The following is a 13666-nucleotide window of genomic DNA, read 5'->3' as shown; positions in this document are numbered from 1 at the left end:
TTAAAAGCACATAATTGGAACAAAGAGGAAGGTGCTGGTCTTATGAAAATACTTTGGTGGGAATTAGGAGAATTTTGAGGCAATACCAGGAGGAAATATGCGGAGTTGCTATAGAGCTACAAGTTGCCTAAGTTCCAGGAGAGGTCAATATTTATTCCCAGTAAAAGAAAATCAGCCCCAGGAGGTAGAAATGATACTGTGGAAGAAGTTTCACAAAAAACCACCACTAGGGAGCCAGCTAACCTGCTAAGGAGTCAGAAAACCCGAGTTTGAGTCTTAGCTTCAATACTAAGAGCTGTGTAAACACTGGCAAGTTGAGTCTAACTTCTGTGACTCTCAGTTTCCTAGTATGTAGAATGTGAATGAGATTATCCTCTGCCTGTCTCACAAGAGGACACAATGAGTTATCATATGTAAAAACTCTGCATTTCATAGACAGGTAATCATCAAGAGCCAACACAAGTGGTTACTTTCTGAATTATCCTTAGGCCAATGTAGGTTCTGGGGGGAAAAAAAAACTACTAGTAAAATATCAATTAATGCAAATATGAGAGAAACTGATTATTTGAATTATCTGACAAAATTGATAAGATTTCATTGTTGGTCGATAATCTTTCTAAGATGTCTGACTCTATATTGCACATAATTGAAGGTACTTTTGCTTTCAAATGACTGACATCATTTGGATTTGCTCCGAGGGTTATCATTCCAACCATCATTTCAAAGTTTCTAGGTTAAATGGCTATCAACCTTCCAGGATATACTGGAAATTTGTTTTGATGAAGAGTCACAGAAAACTTCCTTATAGTTGAGGATGTCAGATATTCAGATTTAAGATATTTGAGACTTTATTGTATATTCCATATGAAACTAAGTGTATGTCCAGCTCTGATCTCTCCATTGAACTCCAGACTTAAATATCCTATTGCTTTTATGACACCTCAACTTGAATGTCTAATGGTACCTCAATCTCAACACAACCAATAAACCATAACATAACCATAAAACAGAATTCCTGTGTTCTTCCTTACCCCCTGCTTAGTTACTCCCATAGTCTCTCCTATTTTACTAAATTCCTCCTCCTACTATATGCCTGTTTTAGGTTCTTGGGAATACAGCTGTGATCTTCATGGAACTTACATTCTAGAGGGAGATAGTGAAAAAGCAATTAATTAAAATACACAGTCTGTTAGATAGTAATAAGTGCCAGGGAGAAAAATAAGCAAAGAAGTGGAATAGGTGGTGCCATGGTGAGAATGAAGTTACAATTTCAAAGTGTGGTCAAAGAAGACCTCACAGAGAAGGTGACATTTGAGCAAAGATCTGAAGGTGAGGAATGAGCAATGCAGATATAGGGGGAAGAGCACCACACAAGGATCAGCAAGTGCAAAGGCCCTGAATACCTGGAATGTTTAAGGAACATCAAGGAGGTCAGTGAGGCTGGAGCAGAGTGAGCCAGAAAAAGAATAGAAGAGGAGGTTAGAGAGGTAATAGGGCACCAGGGTGATGTCCAGGTGATGTTGGGTTTTGCAAGCTATTGCGATTTCTTTGGCTTTTGTCCCAGATGAGAAGGAAGAACTTATCAATATCTGGAATTATCTTGTTTATGTCCTTACTCTTTGATGCTCCACCCCAAGAAACATTAAATTTTATGAGATCAAGGACTTTGTTAGCCTTGTTCACCCATGGGATCTTAGAACACAAAGGAGATGCTCAGTAAATCTTTAATGAATGAATAAATAAATGATTGGATAGCTGCAATATTACCGAAGAATACAAGGATTAAGCATGATCATCACAACGAAGTTGGAAAAAGAGAAGCACTGAATTCAGGGTCAAAAGACTTTGGATCCAGACAAGGGTTTGCCCCTGACTCCAAGTAACCTCAGGCAAGTCGCTTCCTCACCCTGCGCTTGAATTTCCTCATGTAAACAATGAGGGAGGTGGTATTAAGCGGCTTCTTTCTGACTCTAACAGCCCATGATTCCATATAAGTGATTATTGTGATACCTTCTGGTTGTGATATATTCATAAATTCTGGCATACTTACTGATATTTGAATCATCTTAATGGAAATGATTTCCACTTGAGAGTTGAGAGAATGTGTTTCTTGAGTTACTGCTTGAGTGGGTTCTATGTTTGAAATAGCCAGGGTAAACCTGTGGTTTGAGTTTCAAGGCTACTTTACAGTAAAAACGACACTACCTCTATCATTGTTACAACACATTGGTCCTCTGAGGTTTCAACAAATAGAGAACCAAAATGTCTTCCAAATGTTCTAAGGAGTCAGTGCTAATAGAGATAAGAAAAAAAGAAAGTGAGGTGCAGATTTTAATGTTAGCAAAAAAAATTAGCTCTAAAAGTTTTTTTTGGGTACATTTTGTTAGGGCTAAGCATAAAGGCAGGATAACCTCTCAAATAAATTGTCAAATGCTACTATCATGGGTTCTTGCTCAGATAGAAACTATCATACACCCTAATTTTGTGGTTATTTCTCACAGGAACATGGTAAATATAAATTCATAATATCATACCATATTCTTGACCAAAATCATTAATAAAATCTTAGTGGTAATTCAGACAAGGCATCATTTTCCAAAAGTAGGTAAGCTCACAGGAAACAAAAAAACAGTATCAACCTCAGGTTTGATAAGTAAAAAATTCATCATGATAAACAGTAAACAAAGTCTCCTTTAGAATACTTTCTAATTTAAATTAAGAAAAATAATAAATCTAACCTTCTAATATTTTAGCACTTGTATCTGGGGTACAAGCTTCAGTTTCACTAAAACAAAAGAAAAAGAACATTTTACTTCTGTGTATTTAATGAATGAAGAAATTACTGGTTAAGCAAAAGAACAATCTGTCAATCATTCTTCATATGGAAGTAACCCTGGAATAGTATATTACAGAGTTTCCAAATCAAATGAAAGTGATTTCTAAACTGGGTTTTTTCCACTTTTAAAATTCGGGTTAGATATACATAACAGAAAGTTTACCATATTAGCCATTTTTTAGTGTATAGTTCTATGCTTGAGTACACTCACAATGTTGTGCAATCATCACCACCATCCATCTCCAGAAGTTTTTTATCTTTCCCAAGTGAAACTCTGTACCCCTTAAATATTAACACCCCATTTCTGTCTCTCTCTATCCCCTGGAGCTACTATTCTACTTTCTGTCTCTATAATTTGACTAATATAATATAAGTGGAAATCATGTACTATTTGCCCTTTTGTGACTGACTTATTTCACTTAGCATAATATCTTCAAGGTTCATAAATGTTGTAGCATGTGTCAGATTTTCCTTCCTAAGGCTGAATAGTATTCAATTGAGTGCATATAGCACATTTTGTTTACCCATTTATCCATCAGTGGACTCTTAGACTGCTTCCACCATTTGGTTATTGAACATTTGGCATGAACATGAGTGTATAAATATCTGTTCACATCCCTGTGTTCAATTCTTCTGGGTATGTAACCCAGAAGAAGAATTGCTGGATCATAAGGTAAGTCTACGTTTAACTTTTTGAGAAACTGTCATACTATTTTCCCTAACAATTGTACCATTTTAAATTCTCAACAGCAATGTACAAGGGTTCCAATTTCTTCACATTCTTGTTGACATTTGTTATTTTCTGATTTTTTTTTATAATAGCTGTCATAAGAGGTCTGAAATGGCATCTCGTGGTTTTGATTTGCATTTCCCTAATGACTAGTGATGTTGAGCATCTTTTCACGTGCTTATTTCCCATTTGTATATCTTCTTTGGAGGAATGTCTATTCAATCCTTTGCTCAATTTTTAATCAGGTTGTTTGGTTTTTGTTATTGTTGAATTACAGGAGTTCCTTGTCTATTCTGGATAGTAATCCCTTATCAGATATATGATTTGCAAATATTTTCTCCTAGTCTATGGGTTAACTTTTCACTCTGTCCTTTGAAGCACAGAAGTTTTTAATTTTGGTGAAGTCCAATTTATCTAATTTTCCTTTTGTTGCTTATGCTTTCAGTGTCATATCCAAGAAATTACTGCTAGGTCCAATGTCATGAGGCTTTCCCCCTATGTTTTCTCATAAGAGTTCTACAGTTTTATTTATGTCTTTGATCTATTTTGAGTAAATTTTTACATATGGTATAAGGTAAGGGTCTAACTTCAGTGTTTTTGTGCATGGTTATCTAGTTTTCCCAACAACATTTGTTGAAAAGACTGTTCTTTCTCCATCAAATGGCCTTGGCATGCTTATCAAAAATCATTTGACCATCTATGAAGGATTTGTTTCTGGGCTTTCTATTCTATTCCATTGGTCTGCATGTCTGTCTTTATGTCAGTACTATACTCTTTTGGTTACTATAGCTTTGTAGTAAGTTTGAAATGAGGAAGTCCAACTTTGTTATTGCTTTTCAAGATGATTGTGGCTTTTAGGAGTCCTTTGAGATACCATCTAAATTTTAGAATGAATTTTTTTTCTATTTCTGAAAAAATGTTTTCCTTATTTTTATAGGATTGCATTTAATCTGTAGAATACTTTGGGTAGTATTGACATTTTGACAATAAGTCTTCCAATCCATGAACACGGGATGTCTTTTCATTAATTTGTGTCTTCTTTAATTTCCTTCAGGAATGTCTTGTAGTTTTCAATGTACAAGTCTATTGCCTCCTGGTTAAGTTTATTCCTAAGTATTTTATTCTGTTGGATACTAGTGCAAATCAAAGTTTTTTTCTTACTTTCCTTTTGGATTGTTCATTGTTAGTGTATAGAAATGCAACTGATTTCTCCATGTTGATTTTGTATCCAGCAACTTCAATGAATTCATTTATTAATCCTAAAAGTTTTCTTTTTTATGTGGAATCTTTAGAGTTTTCTACCTATACGATAATGCCATCTGTTAACAGAGATCCTTTTACCTTTTTTCTTCCAATTTAGATGGCTTTCATTTCTTGCCTAATTGCTTTGGCTAGGACTTTTGGAACTATGTTGAATAGAAGTGATGAGAGTGGGCACTATTGTCTTGTTCCTCATCTTAGAGGAAAATCCTTCAGGCTTTTACCCTGAGGAGGATGTTAGTTGTAAGTTTTCTATTTATGGTTTTATTATTTTGAGGTAATTTCCTTCTATTCCTAGTTTAAGTGTTACTATCATGAAAAGGTATTGGGTTTTGTCAAATGGTTTATTTGCATCAATTTAGATGAGAATGTGTGTGTGTGTGATTTTTTTTCCTTTATTCTGTTAATGTGTTGTATTACATGGGCTTATTTTCATATGTTGTACTTCCCTTGTATTCCTGGGATAAATCCCACTTAGTCTTTTTAATGTGCTGTTGAATTCTGTCTGCTAGTATTTTGTTGAAAATTTTTGCATGAATATTCATCAGGGATATTAGTCTGTAGTTTTCTTTCCTTATAGTGTCTTTGTCTAGCTTTGTTATCAAAGTAATACTGCCCTCATGAGTTTGGAGATATTCCCTCCTCTTCAATTTTTGGAAGAGTTTAATGAGAATTGGTATTCGACTTTAATTTTTTGCTGGAATTCACCAGTGAAACCATGTGATCCTTAGCTTTTCTTTGTTAGGAGGTTTTTGAATACTGATTCAATCTCCTTCCTAGTAATATGTCTGTTCATAATTTTTATTCCTTCACGATTCATTCTTGGTGGTTATTGTGTTTATTTATTTCAGCTAGGATATCCAATTGTTGGCATATAAATGTTCACAGTACTCTCTTATAATACCTTTTATTTCTGCAAAATCAGTTGCAATGTCCCTTCCTTCACTTGTGATTTTAATTATTTGAGTCTTTTCTCTTTTTTCCTTAGGCAATCTAGCTAAAAATTTGTCGATTTCGTTGATCTTTTTGAAGAAGCAACTCTTGGTTTCACTGATTTTCTCTATTATCTTCTGTTCTCCATTTTGTTTATTTCTGCTATAATCTTTATCTCCTTCTTTCTGTTAGTTTTGAGTTTCCTTTTTTCCTTTTTCTAGTTCTTTAAGCTGTAAAGTTAGGTTGTTGTTATAAAATATTTTTAAATGAAGAATTTACAGCTATAAATTTCCCTATTAGCACTACTTTTGCTGCATCCCATAAGTTTTAGTGTATTTTGTTTTCATTTTCATTTGTCTCAAATATTTTCTAATTTCCCCTGTGAATTCTTCTTTGACCCACTGGTTGCTTAAGAATGTGTTGTTAATGTCCACATATTTGTGAATTTTCCAGTTTTTCTTCTGCTATTGAATTTTAATTTCATTTCATTGTGATTAAAATATATTAAGACTTACATGTGATCTATATATGGTCTATCCTGGAGAATGTTCCATGTGCACTTGAGAAAAATATGTTTTCTGCTGTTATTGGTTGGAGTGTTCTGTATATGTCTGTTAGGTACAAGTGGTCTATACTCTTGTTTAAGTCCTCCAGATATTCTGTCTCGTTGTTTTATCCACTATTGAAAGTAATCTATTGAAGTCCCCTACTATTATTGTAGAGCTGTCTATTTCTCTCTTCAATTTTGTCAATGTTTGCTTCATGTATTTTGGTGCATATATGTTTATAATTGTCATATCTTGGGAAATTGACCCTTTTCTCATTATATAATGTTCTTTGTCTCTTGTAACAGTTTTTCACTAATCTATTTTGTTTGATATTAGTATAACTACCCCTGCTTTCTTTTGGTTTCTATTTGCATGGGATATCTTTTCCCATCCTTCCACTTTCAACCTGTGTGTGTCCTTATATCTAAAGTGAGTCTCTTATACACAAAATATAGTTAGATCCTGTTTTTTAAATCCATTCTGTCAATCTCTGTCTTTTAATTGGAATTTCTAATCTATTTACATTTAAAGTAATTACTGATAGGGAAGCAATTACTTCTGCCATTTTGTTGTTTTATGTGTGTTCTATAGCTTTTTTAATCCCTCATCTCCTCCACTACAGCCTTCCTTTGTAACAGTTGATGTTTTGCAGAGACACATTTTGATTCTCTTTTCATTTCCTTATATGTGTATTCATTCTATAGATATTTTCTTTGTTGTTACCACAGGGATCACATAGAACATCCTAAAGTCAAGACATTCTCTTAAACTTATAACTTCAACTGCATGCAAATCTTTATAGATCAACCCTCATCCCCTCTATGTTATCAATGTCCCAAATTACATAGTTACATATTCTGTACCCATCAGCATAGGTTTGTAATTACTTTTTTATGCATTTGTCTTTTAAATACTGTAGAAAGTAAAAAGTAGAGCTATGAACCAAAATTATAATACTGGTTTTTATATTTGTTCATGTATTTAACTTTACTAGAGAACTTTATAATTTCATATGGCTTTGAGTTACTGTTTTGTATCCTTTGGTTTCAACTTAATGGACTTCTTTTAGCATTTCTTGTAGGCTATGTCTAGTGGTAATAAATTTCCTCAGCCTTTTATTGTTTTTTGTCTTAGAATGTCCTGATTTCTCTCTCATTATTGTAAGGTATTTTTGCTGGTTATAGAGTTCTCACTTAACAGTTTTCTTTCTTTTAACCCTTTAAATATATCATGCACTGCCTTCCAGCCTGTGAGATTTCTTTTGAAAATTTCTCTTATAGTTTTATGGAGATCTCTTGTACATGACAAGTTACCTCTCTCTTGCTGCTTTCAAGACTCTCCTTTTGTCTTTGTCTTTTGACAGTTTGATTATATCTCGGTGTGGTCTGTGTGCGTCTACACTACTTGGAATTCATTAAGCTTATTATATTTATATATTCATGCTTTTTTTTTTTTCAAATTTGGGGAGGTTTTAGCCATTATTTCCTCTAATAATCTCCCTGCCTCTTTCTCTCTCTTCTGGAACTCCTATGATGCATATATTGGTTCACTTGGTATCTCATAAGTCCCTCAGGCTCTGTTCACTTCATTTTCAGTCATTTTTCTTTACTCCTCAAACTCAATAATTTCAAATGACTTCTGTTCAAGTTCATTAATACTTTCTTCTGTCTTATTGAGTCTGCTTGTGAACCCATCTTGTGAATTTTTCAGTTCAGTTATTATATTTTCCAGCTCCTTTATATCTCTTTGTTTTTATTCTCACTTTGCTCATATACTTTTCCCCTGATTTCCTTTAGTTTTTTCTCTGTGTCTTCTGATAGCTTTTGAACAAACTTGAGACTCTTTTTAAAGTCTTTGTCATGTATGTCCAATTGGTATACTTCTTTGTGGACACATTCTAAAGATTTTGTTTCTTTAAGTGGGCTCTATTTCCATGTTTCTTTGTATGCATTGTGATCTTATGTTGAAATTTAGACATCTGAAGAAACAGCTACCTCCCCCAGTTTTTGGAGATTGGTGTGGAAGCCATTCATTAATTAGTGGGACTTTGGGCCTTGGGAACAGTCTGAGGTAGAGCCATGCGTTCTTAAGTCTTTTCTGGGCATACATCCTTCTGGGTCTATGTGTGTGTTTTTTTTCCTTTCTTCAATTTTCCTGATCTGCTTTTAAATGTTTTATTTCCCAAGAATTTCATCATGCTTCTTCTCAGGGCCTTAGATGTTCTATTGTATTCCTCTGCCTATAATCTCTTGCCCTCATGTATTTGTGCATCTGTAGTGCCCTGTGATTTTCATGTACTGTGGCACCCATCAACTGCTTTCTGTGGCTTAGATCCAATCTATGCCACCATTCCCAATCTGAGCTCCTATTCAGGTGAGACAGAAAACATTCCCTCAGGCATCACACAGATAGGTGAGAACAATGCAAACAAGTCCCATCCCAAAAGAGGGAACCAGGAATTGGGCCATTGCTTCCCAGCTGTGCCACATCATGTTGCAGAGAGAGTTTGGCAAGGGCAAGTAAAAATCTGGCATTTCCTACCATCTTGAATGTGGCTTTTCCTTGATTGGGCATTTACTTGGTTGCTGCAGATATTTGACTGGTTTGCAGAGCTCCTATAAAGTTGTTTTATCAGTCTGTAGTTCTTTACTTTTGGTTTCCCTGGGGAAACAAGGCATGCTAATTTCACGGTCTGCCATCTTGCTCTAGATTGGCTTTTATTTGGTATTATTTGTACTCTTTGTCTTCATCATTGATAAAAACAAGAGAGAGGTGCCTGTATTACTAATTAAGTATGTTAAAATAACCATTATGCAGGAAAAAAAGGCAATAATGGGCCAGGAAGGGATGTCCCAAAATAGTGTCAGTGTCATTGTCAAAAAGAAACAATTTCATTTTGCTATGTGGGAAAAAAATGTCACCAAGTAGATTTTTCTCCTTACACCCATTACTTCTCCCACAATAGAAAATACTACCTCTGCGAAGTTCTGAATATTTCTATAAACTTAAGAATAATTTTAGACAAGTTTTAACTATTCTAGATATAGCTATTAATTAATTTCAAGTGTACAGTGTACTTTGTTCTCTTTTTTCTCTATAAATGCCACACAGTCGAGACTTTGCTTCTACAGTCATCCAAACTTGGATTATCATTTCCTCCTGTAGATGCTATTCATCCTTACAGATCCACATAAAACTCCACTGCTTTCTAGAATTCATCTCTGAATGCTCCAACTTATACTGTTTCCTTCTTTCTTTTGATTCTTACTTTTATTTTTTAATTTATTTTATTGTGGTAACATTGGTTTATAACGTTATATAATTTTCAGGTGTACATCCTTATATTTTAATTTCTGTGTAGATTACATCATATTCACCACCCAAAGGCTAATTATAATCCATCACTACTCACACGCCTAATCAGCCTTTTCACCTTCCTCCTACCCCCGTTCCCCTATGCTAGCCACCAACCTTTGGATTCTTGTTATAGGCAGTTATACACACTGGAACATTTAACTATTTAGAATTGAGCAGGAATGCTTTGGGCTGATAGTGCAGATACTATTGTGACCTAGTACGTATCTCCCAGGTCAAAAAAGAAAAAAAAAAAACAACCAGAAACAAAACACACTGGCAAATTCTTGATCCAAGACACTGCTATACTAGAAAGGATGTAGAGGCCAGGTAACTAGAAATGGTGGATCAGGTAGAAAGGGGAGACCTACGTGTCCACAGTGGGGAGCTAAAGGAGGAAAGAATAAGAAGGAGTGAGGGAAGGCCTATGGCTGAATACTTGCCCAATCATAGTTTTACCAGGGACCCATTCTTCCCATTAGCATTACTTTCATCTCAGATTTCTATTTTCATATTGCTTTAATTTTATGTACCCGGCATATGAAATGAAATCTTCTTGGTTGTATGAAGATGAACTCATAATTCTGTGTATGAGGTAGTGTGTTGGTTCAGTAATAAGAGTCTTTTCTTCTTTCTGGAAAAGTGCAAACCAAGTATTACATAAAGTAGAGTTTGATATGTACTTTCTCACATTATTGGCATATTATGCAGTCTAATTTACATTACACTGAGAAAAAGTTTTAGAGATTACTTAAAAGATGAATGAACCCTGGGGCTGGCCTCGTGGTGCAGTGGTTAATTTTGTACACTCTGCTTCAGTGGCCTGAGGTTTGCAGGTTCAGATCCCAGGTGCAGACCTACACACCACTCATCAAGCCATGCTGTGACACTATCCCACATAGAAAATAAAGATTAGCACAGATGTTAGCTCAGGGCCAATCTTCTTCAACAAAAAAAAAACTAAATAAAGATGGATAAACCCTATAATTCTAATGAAAATGTCTCTTTCCTATATAATTCTTTGGAAATGGCTCAGTGAACGTGACTTATAATATTGGAGTTTGGATAAATTTTAAAGATAAACCTCACACAACGTTTGAAGAATACAGTTTTCCATTCCTGTACTTTACAAATATTTTTAATCATATCTTACAGAGTTCAAAAAGAAAAAGAGCAGAGATACAACTCTGGTCAAATCAGAAGCTTATCAGGTCAATCATCTTAACCTGTACTCTGATCTATTTGTTGGGAAGTCATGTGTGACTTCATGGCCATACCTTTTATGAGAATACCTTTATTGCGACATCTGTTAGAATCCCTCCAAAAAACACAGGCTACTATTATTGTTCATATAATCCATTTTGACTGTTGCTAATGTTATACTATAACATTTCTTTAACTATCTATGAAGCCAGCATTTCTGACTATGAGGCTCAAGAAAACTATTCTGCAGAGTGTATCTGGTCATGAAATCACATATAGCTTCCCAACAAATAAATGAGAGTATGTGTTAAGATGATTTACCAATTAAACTTCTGAATTGAAGAGAGTTGTATCTCTGTTCTTTTTCTCTGGTTCATCTCAGCTTTTATGTTAACCTGGGAATCATGTCAAATAGATAATAAATAGAATTGTCTCACTAGGAAATCTTAAATCATATGTATTTTCCAAAAACATGTTTTGGCACATATTTTTGGACTGGGCCAATCCAAAGGGTCACTGAAGTCCAGATCATCATTTGAGGGATATGGTACATAGGGACAAGAACTGTACCCCATGACGACAGTGGAGTTTATGGGCTGATTGCAAGAATGATATTCAAAATATCTTGATTATTAACTTTGGGCAAGTTGACAAGCAACTTTTAAGAAAAAAGTTGGCTATGTAACTTGCCCAAAAGACACAGAGCTATTAAGTGAGAGTCAGGATTCAAATCTGAATTTGTATGGATCTCTTTTTACTTCCTCCTACCTTGGCCCACATTCCAGTCCTGTCATACTTGCATAAAGCTTCTCTACACAAAACGTTCAGTGGGAATTTAGCCAGAATACAAAGGGCTAGAATCTATTAAATAATGGATTTAAATAATTAGCTTGCATTTCTCTGAAATGGTTTCCACTGTCTGTTCTCTTGGGCTTCTAATTAATCTAGGTCTCTTTCCATTATCTGCTTTCCCTCAACTGAATTTCATGGCTTCATTTGTTAATTACTTCTCTCTCTACTGTAAATATTACCAGGCTTAGGATGAGACTGGAACCATTTTAGTATTCTTTTCTACCTAATTAAGGCACATTCTTGGACAGAATTTCTGAAGATCTCTACTCTTTCCATAGATATCTGGTCATGGGCAGTTGTGCTTCTCACTCACCTTAGGCTGTGCTTTTTTCTCCCAAGAGGAGGATGTTTGAGTCGTGGTTGTTGAGTTAGTGGCCATGTCAAGCTCAGCAACAGCTCTTTTAACTTGTCTCTCCTTAGGTTCTATTATATGATTTGAGGTTGCTTCAATACTTTCAATATTTGCACTGGATGTGAGTTGACAACATTTGCTTAGTGACAAAAATTTTTTCAGGCTGTATGTGCTTTGTGTTGTCTTGGGAGAACCAACCATGCCTTCTGCTGGCTTCATGGCTTCTTTCACTTGATCTTCAAATTGTTCTCCTACGTGTTCTTCTTGTGCTATCTCTCGTAAAACAACTTCATCCTCATCAGACATTGGTTCCTCCTCTCTGCCACTTTCTGAATCTTCTTGATCAATATCATGAGCTACTAACCGAATGATAAGATCTTTTTTGCTCTGAACATCTTTTAAAAGCTCCACCTTGGTGATATCTGGCTTTCTTATATTCTGAAATGAATTTCTGCAGACAGCCTAGAATTGAAAGTATAACGAATATTAAGAACAAGTGCCTCGATCATTTCTCCTGTGGTTCTATCATAATATACATATTTTAATATAATTTATAGTTTCAATTTAAGTAGTATTATCTTTAAATGAGACTTGTATATTAATGATATTTTAAAAAGAAGAAACAAATGAAAATTATAAGAAATATTTGTTGGTGTCTATCATTTCTTTGACATTCAGAGATCACGTTGAGCTACTGTATCTTACTACAAAGTAGCAGAGGAAGGCCTAACATAGGTTCTTTTTCCTTTTGCTTAAAGTTTATATTTTGTTGCATCATAAGTTACTTTTTGTTGTTTTCTTTTACTTTGAAAGTTTTGTGGCAGAAGTAGATATGATTATCTATTTTTTCTAAAATTCTAGATAGAGAATGATAGATAAACCTAAATGCACATATTTTCAACAAAAAAGCAAGGTATTATCTGCTCTTGACTTGCAAAAAGATGAATAACAAAAACTGTGAAAGTCTTTGACTCTAATTCCTCTCCTTCCACTCCTGATTCTTTGGACCCATTTTCCAAAAGAATATTCAAAACATAAATCTTCATTTTTTATCTCATCTCTCTAGTCAAATCTTACTTTCCATTTTCAATGTCTAAAGACAGATCAAAGAAAAGACAATTATAATTAAATAACAAAATTCCCCCAATTCTGTAGCCTTTAATGATGCCACAAAACCTCCAAATTGATTTAATAATCACACACCTCAACATCACTTTGTAACACTGTAAGCCCGTTTTTCAGATAATAGAACCCTAAAAGAATATCTTCTTAAAAAAAAAAAATACAGAGTGAGCCTCCTTAAGAAATTAAAATACAATCTATTTTGATTTTCTGTGTTAGTGGAGGGAACCAGTGCTTTAGAAAATCCAAAATCAATCTATATGGCTTTGGAATTTGTTACTATATATGGTTTTAATATATATGCCTAGTGTGCTGGGAACTTATGGTACTTCAAAACAGAAACTAAAGCTCTGGGGTGGAGCCAACACGTGTCGAGGTTCTCTGATCTAATCTAGTGTTTTGTTTCTTCTCTTGTCCCTGTGCTGGAGATAGATAGTATTGGTACAAATCAAATGTCTTAATAGAGTTCTTGCTGT

The 13666-nt window shown here is 34.6% G+C and overlaps 1 protein-coding gene across 2 annotated transcripts in view; it reads right to left on the bottom strand.

Moving 5' to 3' along the window:
- FSIP2 (fibrous sheath interacting protein 2) overlaps window positions 1-13666 on the bottom strand; it is an 86425-nt gene that overhangs the window by 7273 nt on the left and 65486 nt on the right. For both annotated transcript variants that reach the window (XM_070581637.1, XM_070581638.1), the window contains 3 exons: window positions 12030-12530; window positions 10195-10295; window positions 2739-2785 (listed from right to left, as the gene is read on the bottom strand). In XM_070581637.1, coding sequence (XP_070437738.1) covers window positions 2739-2785; window positions 10195-10295; window positions 12030-12530 — 649 coding nt within the window. The remainder of the gene's footprint in view (window positions 1-2738; window positions 2786-10194; window positions 10296-12029; window positions 12531-13666) is intronic.

Source organism: Equus przewalskii, chromosome 17 (assembly GCF_037783145.1).
Source record: "Equus przewalskii isolate Varuska chromosome 17, EquPr2, whole genome shotgun sequence".
NCBI classification, from domain to species: domain Eukaryota; kingdom Metazoa; phylum Chordata; class Mammalia; order Perissodactyla; family Equidae; genus Equus; species Equus przewalskii.
Note: the sequence above shows the minus strand (reverse complement) of the source record. Positions and strands in the feature narration are given on the sequence as shown.